General features: G+C 45.9%; 1 protein-coding gene across 4 annotated transcripts in view; it reads left to right on the forward strand.

Moving 5' to 3' along the window:
* The window catches only part of LOC117856748 (piezo-type mechanosensitive ion channel homolog), a 35,683-nt gene extending 16,647 nt beyond the window's left edge, over window positions 1-19,036 (forward strand). For all 4 annotated transcript variants that reach the window (XM_034739131.2, XM_034739130.2, XM_034739132.2 and 1 more), the window contains 11 exons: window positions 5,957-6,130; window positions 8,642-8,878; window positions 9,646-11,190; window positions 11,300-13,851; window positions 13,973-14,368; window positions 14,828-14,986; window positions 15,453-15,965; window positions 16,055-16,190; window positions 16,742-16,886; window positions 18,250-18,757; window positions 18,874-19,036. In XM_034739131.2, the coding sequence (XP_034595022.1) occupies window positions 5,957-6,130; window positions 8,642-8,878; window positions 9,646-11,190; window positions 11,300-13,851; window positions 13,973-14,368; window positions 14,828-14,986; window positions 15,453-15,965; window positions 16,055-16,190; window positions 16,742-16,886; window positions 18,250-18,385 (5,993 nt within the window). In that variant the 3' untranslated portion in view covers window positions 18,386-18,757; window positions 18,874-19,036. The remainder of the gene's footprint in view (window positions 1-5,956; window positions 6,131-8,641; window positions 8,879-9,645; window positions 11,191-11,299; window positions 13,852-13,972; window positions 14,369-14,827; window positions 14,987-15,452; window positions 15,966-16,054; window positions 16,191-16,741; window positions 16,887-18,249; window positions 18,758-18,873) is intronic.
* Window positions 19,037-21,552: the final 2,516 nt, after the last annotated feature.

Genomic DNA, 21,552 nt, shown 5'->3' on the forward strand with positions numbered 1-21,552 from the left:
TGTTAGATTCTTGATTTATTTATCTATGAACAGCTCATGTTCTGTTCTGAGTGGCTACTAGGCATGCATACCACATATATGTCATCTTTCACATTAACCACTCATAGATAGCAGTTTGTTGCGCGCGCGGGGGGGGGGGGGGGGGGGGGGGGTACATATAGAGATAACGCAAGGGTAGGTAGCAGGGGTAATTTAGGAATAAGTAGCTACTACATAGATAGATAAGGTGCACATGCACCACCAACTACACCCAACACACACGACTTATGCTATCAATCTCCCCCTAAGTCTTGCGTGTCTTGAGTGGCAGCTGGACCATCTCAATCTTAGAGCAAAGTTCCTGGAACTTGATCCTTTCCAAGAGACTTGGTGAGGAGGTCGGCGAGTTGATCCTTGGTGTGGATGTAGTTCGCCTTGACACTCCCTTCCTCCAGACAACCTCGGATGAAGTGGTACTTCACTCTGATGTGCTTGCTTCGCTCGTGGAAGACGGGATTCTTCGCCAGAGCTAGATCGGACTTGCTGTCCGCCCTGAGCTCCACTGCTTCAGCATCCTTGCCAAGGAGATCACCGAGCAGCTGAGCGAGCTAGAGAGCCTGAGTCGAAGTGGAAGAAGCAGCGATGTAGTCGGCCTCATAGCTGGACAAAGCCATGCTTGACCGACTGTCAGCTGACGAGGCACTTGTCAAGGAAGAGCATTCTGCTTGTGCTCTTGCTGGTGTCGATGTCGCCAGTGTGGTCGCTGTCACTATAGCTGATGAAGTGTACTGCCCCGGAACACCTTGGGTAGTGGAGGCCGTAGTCGAGAGTTCCCGCGACGTAGCGGAGGATCCTCTTGGCGGCCTGCTAGTGCTCCGTCGTCGGTCGCTGCATGAACCAACTGACGTAGGCAACGGAGAACACCAAGTTTGGCCGCGTGTGGGCGAGGTAGCAAAGGCTCCCCACAAGGTGCCGGTACTATGTAACATCCACCTCCTCAGCTGTGCTGTCGCGGCTTAGCTTCAGCCTCTCCTCCATCGGAGTGAGAGCCGGGTTGCAGTCGGTGAGCCTAACTAGCTTAACGATGTGCTTGGCGTAGGCGGTTTGTCGGAGTGTGATGCCGGAGTCATCCTGGTGCACCTCGATCCCCAGGTAGGAGAGAGGCCCCAAGTCGCTCATCTGGAAGGCGGCCTTCATCTCCTCCTTGAACGCTTCCACCTCCTCGTCCTTGGTACCCATGATCACCAAATCATCGATGTAGACGCCCACTAGCAAGCCATTGCCTACGTTGCCCCGCTGGTAGATGGTCGCCTCGTGCGGGCTTTGCTTGAAGCCCATAGTCTTCAGGGTGGAATCTAGCTTGGCATTCCAAGCTCGCGGTGCCTACCGCAAGCCGTAGAGGGCCTTGTGCAGGCGCAACACCTTGCCCTCCTTGCTGGGGATGAAGTTGCTGGGGATGAAGAATCCCGGTGGTTGGTGGATGTAGACCTCCTCCTTCAAGTCGCCGTTGAGGAACGCCGACTTGACGTCCATGTGGTGGACGCGCCAACCCTCCTGGGCTACCAGCTCGAGGAGACGCACAGACTCCATCCGTGCAAGAAGAGCGAAGGCATCATCGAAGTTGACCCCCTCCTGCTGCACGAACCCGCGTGCCACCAAGCGAGCCTTGTGCTTGACAATAGCACCAGCTTCATCCTTCTTCAGCTTGTACGCCCACTTAAGGGTGATCACGCGGTGACCGGGAGGAAGATCAGCCAGCTGCAGGTCCGGTTCTTCTCAACTGCTTCCATCTCCAGCTTCATCGCGACGCGCCATGCCACGTGTCCCTTAGCCTCAGTGAAGGAGCAAGGCTCGCCGTCATTGTACGCGAGGTGCAGCTCCGCCTCCAAGTCGTGAGGCACCAGTCCCGGCACCGACTGGTCGCCGAGAATGTCCTCCATGGTGCGGTACCACAGAGGCTCGCCGTCGTGGTACGCGTCGACACGGTCCTCATCGTGAGCAGGTGCTAGTGCGGGTGTGCCTAGAGAAGTAGCTGCCAGTGCAGGAGAGTGTAAGCAGGTGAAGAGCTCGCCGGAGTCGGTGGAGACCCGGGGACTGAGGTAGGCACGCTTGGCGAAGAACTGCCCACTCCCCCAACTCCCTTGAAGTGGACATAGTCGATAATGAAGTCGTTGTACGTCGGAGTCGAGCCATCATCCACCATCTTGCCCCACACCCAACCTCCCCTTCGTCGAACACAACGTCGCGCGCCGTGCGCACACGTTGTGTCTCCGGGTCGAGGATGCGGTAGGCCTTCACCCCCTCAGTGTAGCTAATGAACACCCTTGGGGTGCTCCTGTCGTCGAGCTTGCCGATGTGGCTCAGCTCCTTGAGTACGCGAGGCAGCCGAAGACGCGGAGGTGGGCGACCGCCGGCTTGCGCCCATGCCAAGCCTCGTATGGTGTCATACCGTCGAGAGCCTTGGTGGGCGAGTAGTTCAGGATGTGGACGGCCGTCAGCACTGCCTCTCCCCAGAAGATGGCCGGAATCCCCCTCCACTTGAGGAGGGCCCGGACCATGGCCACCACCGTCTGGTTGCACAGCTCAATGATGCCGTTCTGCTGCGGGTTGTACGGCGCGGAGTAGTGGTGCTGGATCCCCTCGTCGGCGCAGTACGTCACGAACTCTGCCGCCGTGAACTCACCGCTGTTGTTAGTGCACCGCACGCGTAGCTTGCGGCTGCACTCATTCTCCGCAGCAGCTTGAATGTGCTTGATGGCGTCCGCAGTAGCTCCCTTGGTGTCGAGGAGGACCACCCACATGTACCGGGAGACGTCGTCGACGAGTAGAAGAAAGTAGCGCTGCCCTCCAGGAGTAGCTGGTGTCACTGGCCCACAGAGGTCGCCGTGCACGAGCTTGAGCCTCTCGTTGGCTCGAAAGCTCGCCTAGCGAGGGAAGGGTCGTCGCTTCAGCTTCGTCATGACGCAGGTGTCGTAGAGTTGCTCGACGTGGTCGACACATGGCATGCCCTGCACCATCTCCTTGGTGCCGAGTTGCCGCAGGGTCTCGAAGTGTAGGTGCCCGAAGCGCTCGTGCCACTACCAAGCCTCGTCATCAGGGCGGGCAGCAAGGCAGAGAGGCTGCGCCACCTCCGCGTAGAGGACGTAGAGGCGGTTGCTCCCTCTCTCCACCTTGGCGAGTAGGCGCTGTCATCGATCCCAGATCCGGAGCACTCCGCCGTCGATCTCTACGCGCGAGCCACTCATCCAGTTGCCCAAGGCTGATGATCGAGTTTCTCAGCGCGAGGATGTAGAAGACTCCGGTGAGGAGTCGGTGCTCGCCAGTCTTGGCGACGAGGATGACGGAGCCGATGCCCTTGATGTCCACGGCTGGAGAGTCGCCGAACTTGACGAAGCCGCATACGTCGACGTTCGGGTCGGAGAAGTACTCCCGGCGCCCAGTCATGTGGTGCGTGGCACCACTGTCGAGGAACTAGCTGTTGATCTTGTCGTCGTCGAGGAAGACGTGTGCGTGCGGCTCGTCGAGGTGGAGGAGAGCCGTCGCGGCCGATGCCGGTGGAAGTAGCTCGATGCTCCCGTGAGCTAGGAACAGAGCCGGCTCCTCTGCAGCCTACGCGACGTGGGCCTGGCCGCGCCTTGGCTGGCGGCACTCCTTGGCCCCGTGGCTAGTCCTACCACAGTTGTAGCACGTGTCGTCTCGTGCCGGCGGTACCGCCCTGGGCGCCCTACGTGCGCCGCCCTCAGCGCCTTCGTGCTTGCAGCCGCTTGTTGAGGAAGAAGGCTTCCCCTTCTTCCGCTCCCTCTAGCGGGGGTGAGCCACTGGACATCAGCTCCTAGCGGTCGTCAAGCGCCTTGAGCCGCCCTGTCAGCTCCTTGATCGACAACGCTAAGAGATCAAGTAGTGTCTCGATGGAGATGGCGAGCTGCGAGTACTTCTTCAGGATGACGTGCAGGAACTTTGCAACGGCTTTCTCCTCGTTGATCTTGTCGTCGCTGTACCGCTCCAGCCGTTGCATCAGGATGGAGAGGTAGAGGGCGAAGTCGTCGACGTCCTTGCCCGTGAAAGCCAGATGATCCCACTCCTGCTGAAGCTTCTGCAAAGTGGACTTGTGGGCGCGGTCGCTGCCGACTCGGGCCGCAGCGATAGCCTCTGAAGCGGCCCTTGCGGTCCTCTTCCCTGAGAGGCCGGCCGCCATCTCCATCGGGACCGCAACGAGCAACGCCTCGAGCGCTCGCAGGTCCGCGTGGCAGTCGACATCGCCGTACTGGACCGCGTCCCACATTTCCCGCACTAGAGCTTCACCTTCATCACCGAGGACCACTCCATGTAGTTGGTCTTCGTTAACATCAGCCACTGTGTGTTGCTGACGGACTCACGAATGATGGTCTTCACAACCTTCGGGGGTCGGTGCCCAGAGTTGAGGTTGGAGTCATAGTTGGAGTTGAGGCCGGACTCGTGGACGGAGCTCCTCCTGCTCCGAGGACGCCCGCCGTCCGCGCCTCCTCCGGCTCGGGACGACCACCCTGCGCCTTGGCACCGGCGCCGGCGCGCGCTTTAGCTTCTCCGCGTCGTCCCGCGCCATCTCGCGCGTCGCCTCCGCCATCTTCCGCAGCAGGTCCGCCTCCGGACGCCGCTGGGTAGCAGCCGCCGCTGCCGCCTGTGCCTCCTCCATGGCTAGGCGGGCTGCCTCGGCTGCACGCGTAGCCGCGGTCTCCATAGCTGCTGCGCGCGCTGCCTGAGCTGCAGCCACCTCTCGTGCCTTGGCATCACGCAGCCGCTGCCGTGGCCTCCTCACGCCTCGCAGCGCACGCCTCTCCTCCTGCCGCTCCACGTCCTCGCGCGCAGCAGTAGCACGCCGCGCCCGGCGCTGCTTCGCCGCTGCCTCCTCCAGCAGCGCCTCTTGCTGCTGCTCCTGGCGCGCCGTGCGCCGCTCCGCGCGTCGCGCCACAGCCGCCTCGTCCTCCGCCACCGCTGCCCTCCTCCTCGCGTTGGAAGTCATCGAGCCGCGAGAGGAAGCACGGGAGGAGGCATGTGTGCGGACGGATGCCGCCGGAGTCGCGCCAGCGCCGCCCTGCGCACCCGCCGCCATCCGCCGCGCTCGCGGGTCAGTGCCGTCCGCCACGCCCGCAGGTTAGTGTTGTCGCCTGGAGCCCCATATGGGGAGAGGAAGAAGAAGGTCGAGGGAGCCGCCTGAGCCGCCGGGTCAACCCGCACCCCTACTCGATCCACGCGCGCTGCCGCTTGATCTGCACGGGAGAGGGGCCGTGCCGCTGGATCCAGACGTGGAGAGGGTAGGGGAGGGTGTCCGCCGGCCGGGTCTGGCCGGGGAGGGTGCGCCTGCGTTGGGGTGGGCTCGCGCTGCCGTTGGGCTAGGGTTTCAGGAGAGGTGGGGAGCACGGGAGAGAAGAGGGGTTGGTAGGGAAAGATTAGGATCTGATACCAATTATTGGCCCAAATGATCTCTTTCGCATTAACCACTCATAGATTGCAGTTTGGGGGGTACATATAGAGATAAGGCAGGGTGTAGGTAGCAGGGGTAATTTAGGAATAAGTAGCTACTACATAGATTTATAAGGTGCACATGCACCACCAACTACACCCAACACACACATGACTTATGCTATCAAACTGTGATGTCTCCATAGCAGATGCTCTTATAGTTTATTTTTGTTATCCCAGGATTCGCAAGCCTTAAGTGCAACTTGTAAGCTGTAGGCTCTAGGCATGCAAAATGGTCCTATTCTTCTAAGTATTTGTCTTCAATGTCCTTTAACATTATTATTCTATTCTTTATGTGTCCTCTCATTTGTGTTTACCAAGTCAGGCCTGCAAAAAGTGCAATGTTCTGCATTGTAACCTTTATATTTGTAGTTGGTTCTTCATCTTACTAATCACTTTGTGGAACCTAAAATTAATTCATTGCTGTTGGTAATATACTTGATCTGTACCATTTCTAACTAATCTACTTCTGTCTCAGTGTGCTTTTTCCTGGTGTTTTTGGTGAATCATTCAATCGACAAGAGACTACGCCAGATCTTAGTATTGTTCTGCGAGGTTCATTTTTCAATATTATACATTCTTCAGCTTGAGCTAGTGTCCAGTGCTCTGGAGCGCAGTGGTTCATTAACAATGGAGGTACTCTCACAGTTAGGTGCGCACTCTTATATTTTGTGTTGTATCCATTTCTCTGTAGAGGTACCTTTGTGTGTCATTTATACCGTAAATGGCTACTGAGTGCTATTAAACAATAAAGCTGTTAACCTAGGTCCTTGGGTGAGGCACACAGCAAGGCAATGCATCTCAAACCGCATATCAGGCAATGTGATGGGTTTCTGCCAAAGGAGCGAAGGCTCTGCGGCATGCATATCCAGCCAAGAATGGCTTTATAAAGGAAAAAGAAGGAAAAAAAATGTAAAATGCACTAGGCCTAAATGAAGCTCCTTGACATAGTGGAATGATACTAAATCGCCTGATGTTGGGTTTCTATCCATCTTATCTACAAACTTTACCATGATTCTGAAAGGCGTAAAGACCTGAGACATGAACCTCATGGTCGGGCATGAAGATTGAAAAGTAGGAATGTTGTGGACTCTTTTGTGGGCAAGGTAGACAGCCGCAGGAAAAAGGAGGCGCCAGCATCTGTTGCTGGGCCTAATCCTTGCTCCTGACCTTATCAGGTTGTTAGCAGAGTTAGTTAGGATAAGGATTAGATGACTTTGAGTTTGTTAAGATCAGGTCTCTATCTGTAACAGGGCCGGACTATATATATGAGCCGAGCCTCATTAGAGAAGGGTAAGCAGAAGTAGAACTCATCTGTTCAGAGCCTCCCAGGGAGGGCGAACGTGTTCTGCCCCTGCGCCATTGCTATCTAATAAAGTCCAGTATCTGTTGCCTATCATCTGGTATCAGATGGGACTTTCCTCGGCTTCCTGCTGTCCCTGTGTACCAGCCCCCACCCTCCCCCTGCGCCTGTTCTTCCCTGGACACCGCTTCTGCCCGCCCAGTTGCCGCCATGGGAGATAAATTATACTAATCAAATAAATTGTCTCTTCTCAAAATATAAATCTGAGATCGATTGATAAAAATGTGATAACCGACCAGATTATCTGAAAGAATCTAAGATACAGTTTGTGGATAGCCAGTTACAATTGTGTTTTTAAATCCTTGTTTAAACTTGATAAAACAACAATGGTGAGAATCATGCTCTCGTGCATAAGGTTACCCAAAATGATCATTTAAATGCACTGGGATCTTACATGTGTAACCAGGTTACACATTGGCAGAAGTAGGCTTTTCTGGATTGTTCACTCCAATTGTTTTATCTTTTTTCCCCCTCGAACGACGCAGGAGAACTGCTTGTCATTTCATTAAGGCTCCGTTTGGATGTACATATTGAGATGCTGGAATTGAATTGGGTACCAATACCAAAGCAGACTAGTATTGGAAATGGGTTTCAATACCAAATCTGTTATTTGGAGGCAGATGGAACTGTTAGTTGGAATCGAATAAAATGATGAATACTAATTCATGTTTGGATGTGCATATCGTGGATTTGAAAATTGACCATCACCTCTCCATGGAAGCGGAGCTCCACAACTCCAACCCTTGTTCACTGGCTACGAGTTGGAGGACTGGGATTGAACATACATCACATGGAGAAGATTTGGGCTTAATTTCTTGCACAAAAGAACAGGGAGGTCAGCGCATACCAGTACACGAGGAAGCCAATCCAAGATTGAATGGTTCTGCAGTACCAGTACTAGTAGAGCAATGGGAACGGCCGTGAGGCACAAAGAGGATGAAATCGAATGAGCATCATGCTCCGGGTGGAAGGATGTGTGCCCGGCGTCACGAGAGCACGGATCTGTGCCCAGCGGCACGAGAACTGGTGGAACGGAGAACCTGGAGGCCGTGCCGCACAAGCTCGAAGGCTCCAAGCTCACTCGCGACAATAGCCACCACTGCGGTCGTGGACGAGGGGCTCGCTGCATCTGTGGATTCCACCGCCCATGGAGACGATGAGAGCGGCGGCGCCATTGCCAGGTCGCGCCTAGGTACAGTGGAGGGAGGCAGAGATGGGTCACGGCAGAGGGGTGCAGGGGAGCTGTCGCTTCATGGCTGGCGGAGGGGCGGCGTGGCTTGCACCGGAGGGGAAGCGGCAGGTGCGAGAGAGAGACAGAGAGATGTGGTGGAGGAGGAGAGGCAATTCTAGCAAATACGGAGGGATCGGGGTTGGTATTGCGGGTAAGGGTGCTGCAGGGGGCTGAATACCGCTTGGCATTGGGGAGCGTTTCCAATACCAATTCCTAATCCATCCAAACATCAGGTATTGGAGGAACTCAATACGAATTCCCAATTCTATGCTTCAATATCTACATCCAAACGGGGTGTAAGAAGAAGAAAACATACAAAATGTACAAGGAAACGGAAGAGGCTAGAAAAACCTCTCTCCGCACACCCCACTCACACTAGTGCCACGGCCAAAATACACACAACCTCCTTGCCACAGAAGACCCAATTGTTTTATCTGTCTGTTATTTTTCCTTCTAATGAAGTGATTATATGTTACATGGTGAACCATGGGCATAAAAATTGACATGCTGTTCTTTTGAAGTGAATGATTAATTTCCTATCCTAATCTGCTCCCTGATACATCTTGCAGGTCTCTCAAATAATGCCACAACAAAGGACTTCGTAGGGATAGGCTCAATAGTGTGCTTCTGCGCTGTGCATAGTCATGGTTTTAAGATGCTCTTTTCACTATCAGCAGTTCTGCGGCACACACCTTCTCCACCTGTTGGATTCACAATTCTTAAGGCTGGTTTGAACAAGTCAGTTCTATTATCAGTTTATAGTTCGCAAAATTCGCGAAATGATGAAGACCGCCGTAATTCACATGGTATAACCTCATTGTTTTTTGCATTTTGACTCTTTTTATTGCTAAATTAAAGCATGTAACATGTATAGTTCTCCTAGAATTGAAGTTCCTCAAATATTATCCTTCGGCCATTAATCCTGAACGTCATGGCGAGAGTTTGGAATGATACGCAGCTCTCCTGCGCGTTCGAGAAAGAAATATAATTTTTTTCCTGCAGTGCTGATTTTAGTAGTGTAATAGTATGACTGGAAAGGCTAATGTATTTTTCGTATAAAACTTTGGTCACATTAGAACTTTCCTGTTGCTCACCATTTTATAATATCTTTTTAATAAGATTTGCATTTCTTAAGTGCACTTTCTATAGGTTTGTTCTTATTTGGATAACTGAAACTCCATATTAGCCTAGTAGAGGCACTACATTTAAGAAAAACATTTATTAAAATTTTGGAAGATGTTTATGTTTTTCTCAAATATAATATAACGATGGTTAAGTTGCAGCTTCATTTACCTATTCTTCGTTCAGAAAATAAATAAAAGTTCAATTTGATTGTTAGCTACTATGGAGTGTGTCTGTAGTGCCTTTTCTTTGTTTTTCTTTCTTGTGGGCTTGTTGGGCTCAATTTTTCATACAAGCACAAATCCAAACAAGATGTATGTCAGAGCATCTAGGGTGTCTGCCTTTTTACTTTCTAGTAGGGAAGTCGGATTACATGCAGATTTGGATACAAGATAGGTGCCATTTTTGAAAATCCATAACATGCTATTTCCTTTTTCTGTTCTTTTTGCAGAGAAAAAAATTGCATCATATCTCAGTAAAATTGGTCAGAAATTTCTGTCAGTGTACCGTTCATATGGAACTTATGTGGCTTTTCTGACAATTCTTTTGACTCTATACTTGGTGACCCCTAATTATATATCATTTGGTTACCTGTTTTTCCTTCTATTTTGGATAATTGGAAGGCAGCTTGTGGAAAAGACAAAAAGGCGACTGTGGTTTCCGCTAAAAGTATATGCCGCGGTGGTTTTTATCTTTACCTACAGCCTGAGTGTTTCACCGATCTTTGCACAATTAGTCTCAAAGTTTGTTAAACTATATCCTGATCTGGGATTTGACCCTGAAGCTTCTTTGTTGGAAAATGTTTGGCAATCATTGGCTGTTCTAGTGGTAATGCAACTTTACAGCTATGAACGAAGGCAAAATAGTGACAAGAACTTTGGTGTATCTGATGCTTCGGAATCTGGACTTCTGGGGTTCCTAAGAAGATTTCTGATTTGGCACAGTGATAAGATATTATCAGTTAGTGTCTTTTATGCTTGCCTATCATCCATCAGTTTATCTGGCCTAATTTACCTGTTAGGCCTCATTGTGTTTTGTATGTTACCAAAAGTTTCTCGAATTCCTTCAAAGGTTTACCTTGTCTACACTGGTTTACTTGCTGCATCTGAATATCTTTTTCAAATGGTGTGCAAACCTGCACGAATGTGTCCTGATCAGCACTTCTATGGCTTGTCTGTGTTTCTTGGTCTGAAATATTATGATTCTGGGTTTTGGGGTGTTGAATATGGGCTTAGGGGAAAAGTTTTGGTGATTGTGGCCTGCACCATTCAGTATAATGTTTTCCATTGGTTAGATTTGATGCCAACATCTCTGGTACATAATGGTAAATGGGAAGAGCCCTGCCAGCTGTTTATCTCATCCAATTCACCTTATAGTCCTGTGAGAAGCAATGAAGCAAGTCATTCATCAAATAGGTTTACTTCGCTGTTTTCTAAAGTTCAAGGTCTTATAGGTAGCAGCTCCAGTTCATCTCTGGGTCTAGGCAACACTTCCCAGAAATCAGAGTATGTTGATAATGCCATCAAAGGTTCAGATGTGGACAAAAGATACTCCTTTGCAAAGATTTGGGGATTGTCAAAAGAAAGTCACAACTGGGATAAGAAAAGAATTATTTCTCTGAAAAGAGAAAGATTTGAAACTCAGAAAATAACATTCAAATGTTACATGAAGTTCTGGATAGAAAATCTTTTCAAACTGCGAGGTCTGGAAATTAACATGATTGTGTTATTATTGGCAAGCTTTACATTGTTGAATGTGGTATCGATCTTCTATATTGTGTGCCTCGTAGTCTGCATTCTTATGAACAGAGATCTAATCCAGAAAGTGTGGCCCCTTTTTGTATTTCTGTTTGCTTCTGTCCTAATACTCGAATATTTTGCTCTTTGGAACGATGTGATGCCTTGGTTTCATGATATCAATGACATTGAAGTCAATTGCCGTGAATGCTGGAAGAATTCAAGGATTTTCTTTGACTACTGCTCAAAATGCTGGCTCGGTATGTCATTGGGCCTTTCTTTGCTGTAACTAAATGCTATTAGATGTTATATTAAAGTTCCGCTTAAATCAGAACATTTACTAACTATTTCTGCATCTAAATGATGCAGGGATAACTGTCGATGACCCTCGAATGCTGATTAGCTACTACGTTGTGTTTATATTTTCCTCTTTTAAGCTTCGCTCAGACCGCTTCTCAGTCTTCTCAGACTCAGATACATATCGCCAGATGATGTCCCAAAGGAAAAATGCAGTAGTTTGGAGGGACCTCTCATTGGAAACAAAAAGCTTTTGGACATTTCTTGACTATGTACGGCTTTATGCTTATTGCCATTTATTAGACATAGTTTTGGCATTAATCGCTATCACCGGTACACTAGAGTATGATGTTCTGCACCTTGGCTACCTTGGATTTGCTCTGGTTTTCTTTAGAATGAGACTTGAAATATTGAAGAAGAAGAATAAGATTTTCAAGTATTTAAGGATGTATAATTTTGCTCTCATTGTTTTGTCACTTGCCTATCAATCTCCTTATGTTGGGCAGTTTAGTTCTGGCATGTGTGATCAAATTGACTACCTGTATGAAATAATTGGATTCTACAAGTATGACTACGGTTTTAAGATAACATCACGGTCAGCTTTTGTTGAAATAGTGATCTTCCTATTGGTGTCTGTTCAATCCTACATCTTTAGCTCTGGTGAGTTTGATTATGTGTCAAGATACCTTGAAGCAGAGCAAATTGGTGCTATGGTCCGCGAGCAGGAAAAAAAAGCTTTAAAGAAAACCGAGCAGCTGCAGCATCTTCGCAGGTCTGAGGAGCATAAACGTCAGCGGAACATGCAAGTGGAGAGGATGAAGTCTGAGATGTACAATTTACAAAGTCAGCTTAACAGAATGAACTCTTTCACGCCAATAAATGATACATCACACAATGAGGGCCTGAGGCGGAGGAGGAATACTAAGCTGTATAGCGATACTGATACCCTACATGAAGATAATGAGACTGGATCACCAACAAAGCAAGATAAGATTGGAAGCACAGAGTCAGCAGAGTCCTTTGAATTTTCTATAGCAGATACACAGAAGAACATGAGAGATTTGATGTTCCAGCACTCATCTGATACTATGAGATCACCAATCAGGGGGAGAAGTGACGAATTTGTGCTCACTGATAATATTAGAAATTCCCTGGGTTCGACACCTGAGATCACTGAGTTTGAGGAGAGTGATGAAAAAGTTAATTATAATTTATCCAAATGGGAGAAGGCAAGGGGACAACCTAAGGAAAACCCACTAAAATCAGCTGTACAATTGATTGGTGATGGTGTCTCCCAAGTTCAGTCATTTGGAAACCAGGCAGTCACAAATATTGTTAGCTTCTTGAACATTGATCCAGATGAACCACACTCCAATGAGCATCCTGCAGAAGGTGACATTTATGATGTTGTTGAAAGTCAGACAGAAACACAAGATGGGCAGCTGCCGAGAACACATTCAGTTTCAGACACCTCAGGGACTAAAGTGAAATCAAGCATGCCAATTGGTGTGATCTTTCGGTATATATGGTATCAGATGCGAAGTAATTATGATTATGTTTGCTATTGCTGTTTTGTTCTGGTTTTTTTGTGGAATTTTAGTTTGCTATCCATGGTGTACCTTGGGGCACTTTTCTTATATGCTCTTTGTGTGAACTATGGCCCAAGTTACTTGTTTTGGGTCATCATTCTGATATACACTGAGCTCAACATTCTGTCACAGTACATATATCAGATTATCATTCAGCACTGTGGTTTGAATATACATTTATCACTTCTCCAGAGATTAGGTTTCCCTGTCGATAAAATAAAGGCATCGTTTGTTGTCAGCATATTGCCTCTCTTTTTAGTCTATATATCCACTCTCTTGCAGAGCTCTATTACTGCCAAAGATGGTGAATGGGTTCCGGTAACAGAATTCAGTTTTCTCAGCACAAGAAACAACATTGAAGAGAAACGCTGTATCCCTTACAGTTGGAGAGAGAGGCTAAAAAGTTTGCACTTGCCCATAATGAATCTCTTAAGGATGATCATTAGAGGCTTATCTAGATATTGGATGTCATTAACACATGGAGCAGAATCGCCACCATATTTTGTGCAAGTTACAATGGAGGTAAACCATTGGCCAGAAGATGGAATCCAGCCAGAGAGGATAGAGTCAGCCATAAATAGGGTGCTTGCTATTGCACATGAAGAAAGATGCCAGGCTAACTTGCCTGCCTCTTGCCACTGTTGTAGCAAAGTCCGGATTCAAAGTATTGAGAAAAGCAAAGAAAATTCTAATATGGCTCTTGCTGTACTAGAAGTTGTTTACGCTGCTCCTTTAGAATGCCAACCAGCAGGATGGTACAAATCACTCACTCCAGCAGCTGATGTAGAAAGGGAGATTCATGAGTCACAGAAAGCTGGACTTTTTGATGAAATAAATTTTCCTTACCCAATTGTCTCAGTGATAGGTGGGGGTAAAAGAGAGATCGATCTTTACGCATATTATTTTGGTGCTGACCTGGCAGTTTTCTTCCTTGTTGCGATGTTCTATCAATCTGTCCTAAAAAATAAGAGTGAGTTTTTGGAAGTTTACCAGCTGGAGGATCAGTTCCCGAAAGAATTTGTATTCATCTTAATGGTGAGCGCACCTTCCCATTAACACTGTTATTTGTACTTACAAGCTAATTTAGTAATTTACTGTTTAAGTTTCATCTTATGAGCTCTTGCCTCCCTTAGTAACTGTACTACCTTTCTTGCAGGTTCTCTTTTTCTTAATAGTGGTTGACCGCATTATATATCTATGGTCCTTTGCCACCGGGAAAGTTGTTTTCTATCTTTTTAACCTTGTGCTTTTCACATATTCAGTCACTGAATATGCTTGGGGAATGGAGTTAGCTCACAGGGATGTTGGAGGACTTGTACTACGTGCTATCTACCTTACAAAATCAATTTCCCTAGCACTGCAGGCATTACAGATCAGATATGGCATTCCAAACAAGAGCAACTTATATAGACAATTCTTGACTAGCAAAGTAACACAAGTGAATTACTTGGGCTTCCGGCTGTATCGAGCTTTACCATTCTTGTATGAATTGCGGTGTGTGCTTGATTGGTCTTGCACAACCACATCATTAACCATGTATGATTGGCTAAAGGTATGTATTGATTGTCGATATTCTTTTGTGGTTACATGGTTAATCATCACTTTTTTTTTGGGATATAGGCCCTGAAACAAACCTTAAAGTATGTTGAACCACTATATGTGTCTTAGTATGTTGTGAATGATGCACAGTTACATAACTTCTTGAAGCATTTCCCATGCAAATGGTTCCTTTCCCACCTTTTTGTTTTAGCAATCTGACATTAAACGTAGCATGTTTCATGATTAAATCACGAATTACAAATAGCTGAACAAACTTTATTACTATCTTATTATAAAGGACCCAAAGGGGTCATGAGATGGGTAAAGGACCCAAAGGACCCCCTAGCTTCTCTTTCTCTTCTCTCCTTTTCTGGAAACCCCATTTCCAACAATTTATTTATTTGTCCTTTACAGTATTGTTTTCATTGCTACATAAAATGTTGCAATATGATACTTTTATTCATCTGAACAGTTGGAGGACATATATGCAAGCTTGTTTCTTGTGAAATGCGATGCAATTTTGAATAGAGCAAATCATCGACAAGGAGAAAAGCAAACAAAACTGACAAAGTTCTGTAGTGGGATATGCTTATTCTTTGTACTTATTTGTGTTATTTGGGCTCCTATGTTGGTATGTGCATACAACAATCTTCCACAATAGTTACATTTATTTGTATTTTTTTATTCATTTACAGTCACATTTCCTTTTATTTACAGTCGCATTTCCTTTTCCATGACAACACAAACACTAGTTGTTTAACTGGATACTTGTTGCATCTGTATCTTTATTTTTATGGTTTTAACAAACCATAGAGCAATGTCCCTCATTTTGTTCCTCAAATATACTTTCCATTGAGTAGAGAAAACAAGATATACCTCTGTAACAGCCTTTCTCTACCATATGATTCAATTGTGCATACTTACTTTGCTAATAGCGAAAGCTAACGATTTCAAGCATTTATGTTGTTCCCCTTTTCCCTTGGTCAAATGGTTACCATTGACTTCCCTGAATTCAAATTTTGTTCTTGTATACCCAGTCTAACCTGTATAAGCTCTTGCAATGTTTGAGGATGCTTCTTTGTCTTCCAAAATTTCAGATTTACAGTAGCGGTAATCCTACAAATATTGCCAACCCTGTTATTGATGTAAGTATTAAGATTGATATAAAGGCACTTGGTGGAAGATTAACCTTGTTTAAGACCACCGCTTGTGAAAAAATACCCTGGAAGTACTTGAAGGCCTACGGTGATGTTGATCCTCTAGGTTACCTAGGGGCATATAATGTCGATGACATTCAGCTGATTTGCTGTCAACCTGATGCATCAACAATGTGGTTGATACCTCCTCCAGTCCAAAGCAGATTTATCCAATCCCTTGGGAGAGAAACACTTTTTGAAAAGATGGAACTTATTTTAAATTGGGATTTTCTCAGAGCTCGACCAAAAGGGAAGGAATTAGTGCGATATGAATCCCCTATTGAACACTGCCCGAGTGTAGATGATGTTAAACAAGTGCTTAATGGAACTACAAACAGCTTCAGCATAATTGATGCTTACCCTAGGTACTTTCGGGTTACTGGATCAGGTGAAGTTCGACGACTAGAAGCAGCGGTATGCAGCAAAATTCTGGACTTACATTTTTTGTTAGCTTTCCTTAACAAAAGCTAAATTGTTTTGTTATGTTATGTCCATAACTGCAGATAGATTCAGTAAGTGGTGAACTGCTATTGAATAATGGTACTTCTTGGTGGTCATTCTATACAAACCCCTCAGATTTGGCAGGCTGTCAAGGGTTGAATGGTCCCATGGCCATAGTTGTGTCTGAGGAGACACCTCGTACGTATCTATCCTTGATCTCAAATTTGATGAGTTCCCTGCCAACTCTAGCATGGCCAATAATAGCTGATAAAAATGATTTATAAGTTAGCATTGTTTGAATTATTGATCATTTAACAAACACAAATATCTAGTAATGCTACTCGTCTCTGGCATTGCCTCAAACTTGTGTCTGATATACTGACAGTTGCTTTTGTTTTCTTGCGCTTTCAATGCATGACATTTGTATGATGTGGTGTAACTTTGAAAAAAAATTAGCAGCACATCTCGACTTTCATATTTACAATGAGTTCGTAAATTTGGGCTTATTTGATTTAGGTATGATGACAAACCCACACAAAAGGTGATCCAACGGTTTTCATTGTTGGCAGAGATTTAACTTAGATTTCTGTATATTTCATTTTTTTAGTTTAGTTTGTTATTTTTAATTGATTTCCATTATCATATGAACTCAAATGTATGCTAAATAGTTTAGTTGTAATTCTATCAGAACAAACTTTATCTGCTATCATCGTCCTCCTAACAATTTACGTATATTTTTTTCTCTTCAGAGGGCATTATTGGTGAAACACTCAGCAAATTTAGCATATGGAGTTTATACATTACTTTTGTTTTAGCTGTTGCAAGATTTATTAGGCTGCAGTGCTCAGACTTGAGAATGAGAATACCATATGAGAATCTTCCATCTTGTGACAGGTATTTCAGATGTGTGAGAATGTTCTACTTTATTTTGTGGGTATAGAGAGAGCTTTATAAGTAAACAACAGTGGAAAAAGGTCAAAATTTGAACAAGTATCTGTGTAACATTTGGTCTCATGTTTTTGGGAAAGAATCTATCTCTAATTCTACCATCAATTTTTTCCTTAATTGGTTTATCCAACTGATTCCAAAATTCCTCCATAACATGCTAATGTTGGGGGTCAACATCTAAAAAATGTACGACCTCCCCTACTTCTTTCTTTATCCTCATCCAGTTCCTCTTCCATTCTTTTGATTTGGGAACACTAGAGCCTCATTTTTTATCTCTTAAATGGGAACACTAAAGCCTCCTTTCGGGAATGTAGAAATTTTGAAGGATTCATTTCCCATAGGAAAGTTTCCTATCAAGCCATTTGGAACAAAGGATTGGAATCACAATCTTATGAAATTCATCTTGGACTAGCTTGTTGTATAGGAATTTTGGAGTATTTCTAGATGAGGTCCAACCTCATGGATAAAAGTTTAACTGATCCAGTTCTGCAAATGATCATTTGATTTCTCTATCCTTCATTACCCAATTGCATTCTGCAAAATCTTGTGTTTTTTCTATTCTTGCGATCGAAATAGGCCCTAGACAACCACAATAATAAGAGGAAGTTTCATACTTCCAAGCTCCTCTCACCAAATCAACTTGCATCAGATGCTAAGTTTTCACATTGTTGTTTCAACTGCTGGCACGATGCAACAGTGTTCTAATAAGTTGCTTGTGCTTGTAATCATCATTGTGAGAGATCAATTGCACAGAGAGCATGATGGTGGCTGCCAGGAGTGCACAGTAGTGGAGGAAAATCTTGGCACCGTCCACAATGGCAAGCTGTCACCATAACATCCATGTGTTAAAAGGTGTCCTGTTATTCCAGCCGTCTCTGTTGTCACTAGTCTTTGGTGCTGCCATGTATTGCTGCACCACACCCTCCCCTTGACTGAATCAGTTCACCCAGAACCACAGATGTGACTGCAGATGGCATCTGTTCACACCTTATAGCAGCATATGTTAGATTCTAGGGGTGACGTGAGATAACTTTGCCCCAAAAGGCCAAAACTATGTCCTAATTCAAAAGTTCAGGCATATGCACATCTCTGAAGCCCTAATTTTCTGCGTTACTGATGTGCAAATTTATGCTGCGGAAATGATAAAGTTGAAAGCCAATCTTTTTCGCGTTCTACCAAACAAATTGAACAGGCTGCAAAACAAAATTCAAATGGTCACAGTACAAACATACTGACACATTTTTGGAATGTATTTTATGGCCAATGTTTGTTTTTCTAGGATTAAGAATGATATACCTGCCTTTTGTAGGCTACTCGACATCTGTGAAGGCATTTATGCAGCAAGAGCTGAAGGCGAGTTAGAAGTGGAAGAAGTCCTATATTGGACATTGGTAAACATATACAGATCACCACATATGCTGCTTGAATACACAAAACCTGACTAGGGCCTCCTGTCCTTTAAAGGAAGTGATTTCTCAAATATTCTCCAAGTACTGTACTAGTAGACTAACATTCTTTCCTTTGAATATCACAAGGAAGCTAGTTTGATAGTCCTCACCCTTCTGCTTTCACGTTTCATAGAACAAGATCATGCAAATAGGCCTTGTAGTTATCCGTTTATTTTTGCTAACATGTATATATGGTTGACAGTTGTATTTGTTTGGAAAATTTATACATCAGAGTTTGATTGTGAAAGTTATCTCAAGCTACCAAAATGCATTAGAAATTGTGAAGAAAGAATCCATGCCATGATCTAGCAACACAAAATGTCTTCAGATATATTTGCATGATCTTCAGATCTTAGTTCATTTACCCAGGTATGCCAAGATTTTCTGATTTTCTGTTCTATATGCCTGCGAAATTCGCGTTGATCATTGTTCAATATGTTTCTCTTGATTTTGCTGCTCATATATACATCTCATTATGAATGCAGGCATTTTTCGGTGCTTCAATACTATCCATGGAGTTGTAGCCGCAAATTTGAAATATCCATGGTTGATGTGTATCTTGATAGTCTAATACTAAGAGTTTGGATTAGTTGATGCAACTCTGTATTTACACCTAATATTAGTCAAATGGATGTAGATTGCAGTGCCTTTTATGTGTACATTCTGTTGGATGTGGTTCCAAATTGCGATTCATAAGGTCTGGTTGGAGGTTTTCATTTTGAGTTACTGGGTTAGTTCACATGCATGCTGCCAGCTCTATTAAAATTGTCTACCGTGTTTATTGCACTAATCGTGTGGAAAAGTTATCCAATGATTTTCCCAAAAAAAAAAGACAAAAGGTTGAAGAATTATCTCTGATAGTTACGAAGAAACTTGAGATAATTTTGCAAAACTTGGTGTGCTCATTATTGTAGTGTGCTGAATGTTAATTTGAAATAAGAACATTTCATTTGATTTTAAGTTGCATTGGTGCAATTACATCTGTTTGGATGGTCTATGTTAGACAGTGTACGTGTCTTGCGTGCTTGGGTCATGTGCCCGGCCCGGCCCTAGATATGGTTGGTTAGAGATATGAGATCTTGTTTTGGTTCTATTTCTATACACCTCAAAATCTCCTCACATACACGTGTGTAGCTACTTCTACATGCGTATATAGGATGAATCTCACCCAACGAAAAGTACATACATATTAGTATGTGATGATAGTAGACCATCGGTGGTGGTTTATACATTGAGTATGTGATCATACATAGTGTCAATGTACAATTTTTTATATACTAATAACAAGGTATAATCAAAATATATTTAAAAACTAGGTATAATCAAAATATATTTAAAAACTAGGGGTGCTTTTGAAATTTTTCATATATATTTTGCTTTGGAGTATTCTAGAATTAGTGTGTGAACATACTCAAAGTGATAAATAAGTATGTAGATATACGCACGGTGGTATACTGATGATGGGAGTAATTACACGCATCCTACGCTCTCGCGCACAATCAATCAACCTATTATTTTCACGCAATTTCCATTGCTTTCGTGGTATCACGTATCTGGTTTCCATCGGATTAACCACCTTCCGTTGTCTAGCGCGTTGATCCTGGCGTTGCTCCTCCCTATGCGCACCTTCCCTACGCTACACCATGGTCGATGAGTCCTCGCCGCCTGTCGAATCTTCCCCTTTCGCTGCTGCTAACGCGCAGCGTGTTGCCGACTAGCCCCATTGAAGCACGCCACCGACGATCGCGAGGCCAAGGAGGCTCATTTCCACGTGGCTAAGGAGGCCCACAACGCCACCCTTGCGGTCGAACAGAAGGTCGCAACCGCGGCCAAGGAGCAGGACGCGGCTTATGGGTGTTTGTACAGCTTGTGCAAGCGCGCTGCCGCCACTCCACCTGAAGATGATGATCACGTCCCTGATGCCGAGGACAGTAATGCGTCACAGGTCTCCGTCCCTCAGCAGCCCAACGTCCTCGACGCCCTGCTAATCCGTGAAGCCGTTGCTGTCATAAATCTACATGTGCAAGCTATTGCGGTGTAGAATATCCACGAGCTCATCCTCGACGTGTCATCTTCCTTCTACCCTGCTAGCGTGAGGCCTTCCTCCTCATCCTTGGGAAGTACTCCCTTAAGGATCACGTCCTCACCGATGCGGCCACCCCCGACTCAAGCGCATGGACTGTGTCGTCAAGATGTGGCTCATTAGCGCCATCACTGCTGACCTCGCCAACGTTGTGCTGGAGCACGGCACCTTTACTTGTGCAGTGCAGCTCGCTATCGACCCAAGCAAGTCGCAACAACCCTCTCTTCCGGCTGCAACAACCCTCTCCGGTTCAGGTGGTGGTAAGTCGCCATCTTCTTCATCCACGCTGCAACAACCCAAGCAGCCGCAACAGCCTACCACTAGCTCCAGGGGCGGCAAGCGTGGCAAGTGCACCGGTGGCAAGGCTCAGGGCAGCGACAGCAACACCGATAGCTCCAGCTCCGTTGCATGCGGCGTAGGCCAACCTTTGGAGACGGGCCAGGCTCCCAGCCCCTCCTGGCCCACTATCAGAACCCTTGGTCCGGGTCCATCCACGTGTGGCCTGGAGCAAAGGGCCTATCCGCTCGCATGCGTCTTACTGGCCCAGTCCAGCAGCCCCAGGCTTTCCTGGCAGGTTGCTAGGGACAGTGGGCTGCGATCCAAGGGTAGGGGTAGGGGCCACTGTCCGGCACTCCGGCGCCTACTAGTCATGAACCTTTGTCTAGGCTAGCACAATCATTAGTGGTTTCGTGTAATAAAAGTCCTAGCGACTCTCTTTCTCATGCTTGTCAGTTTGCGCGTCATACTCGTCTCCCTTTCATACTTCGTCATCGCGAACTAGTCATAATTTTCAGTTAATACATTATGACCTTTGGACATCGCCTATTATTAGTGTCTCTATATGACCTTTGGACATCGCCTATTATTAGTGTCTCTAGTTATTCTTGATGATTGCTCGCACTATCTTTGGATATTCTTGTGCGCCTCAAGTCTGACACCATTGCCACTCTAGCTAACTTTTTTTTCTTATGTGTATACACAACTTGGCATAACGATCAAGGGAGTACAATGCAACAATGTCCATGAGTTTGATAACTTCCGCGCCCGTGCATTCTTCCTTTGCCACAGCATTCATCTTCTC

The sequence above is a fragment of the Setaria viridis genome, chromosome 5 (assembly GCF_005286985.2).
Source record: "Setaria viridis chromosome 5, Setaria_viridis_v4.0, whole genome shotgun sequence".
NCBI lineage: Eukaryota > Viridiplantae > Streptophyta > Magnoliopsida > Poales > Poaceae > Setaria > Setaria viridis.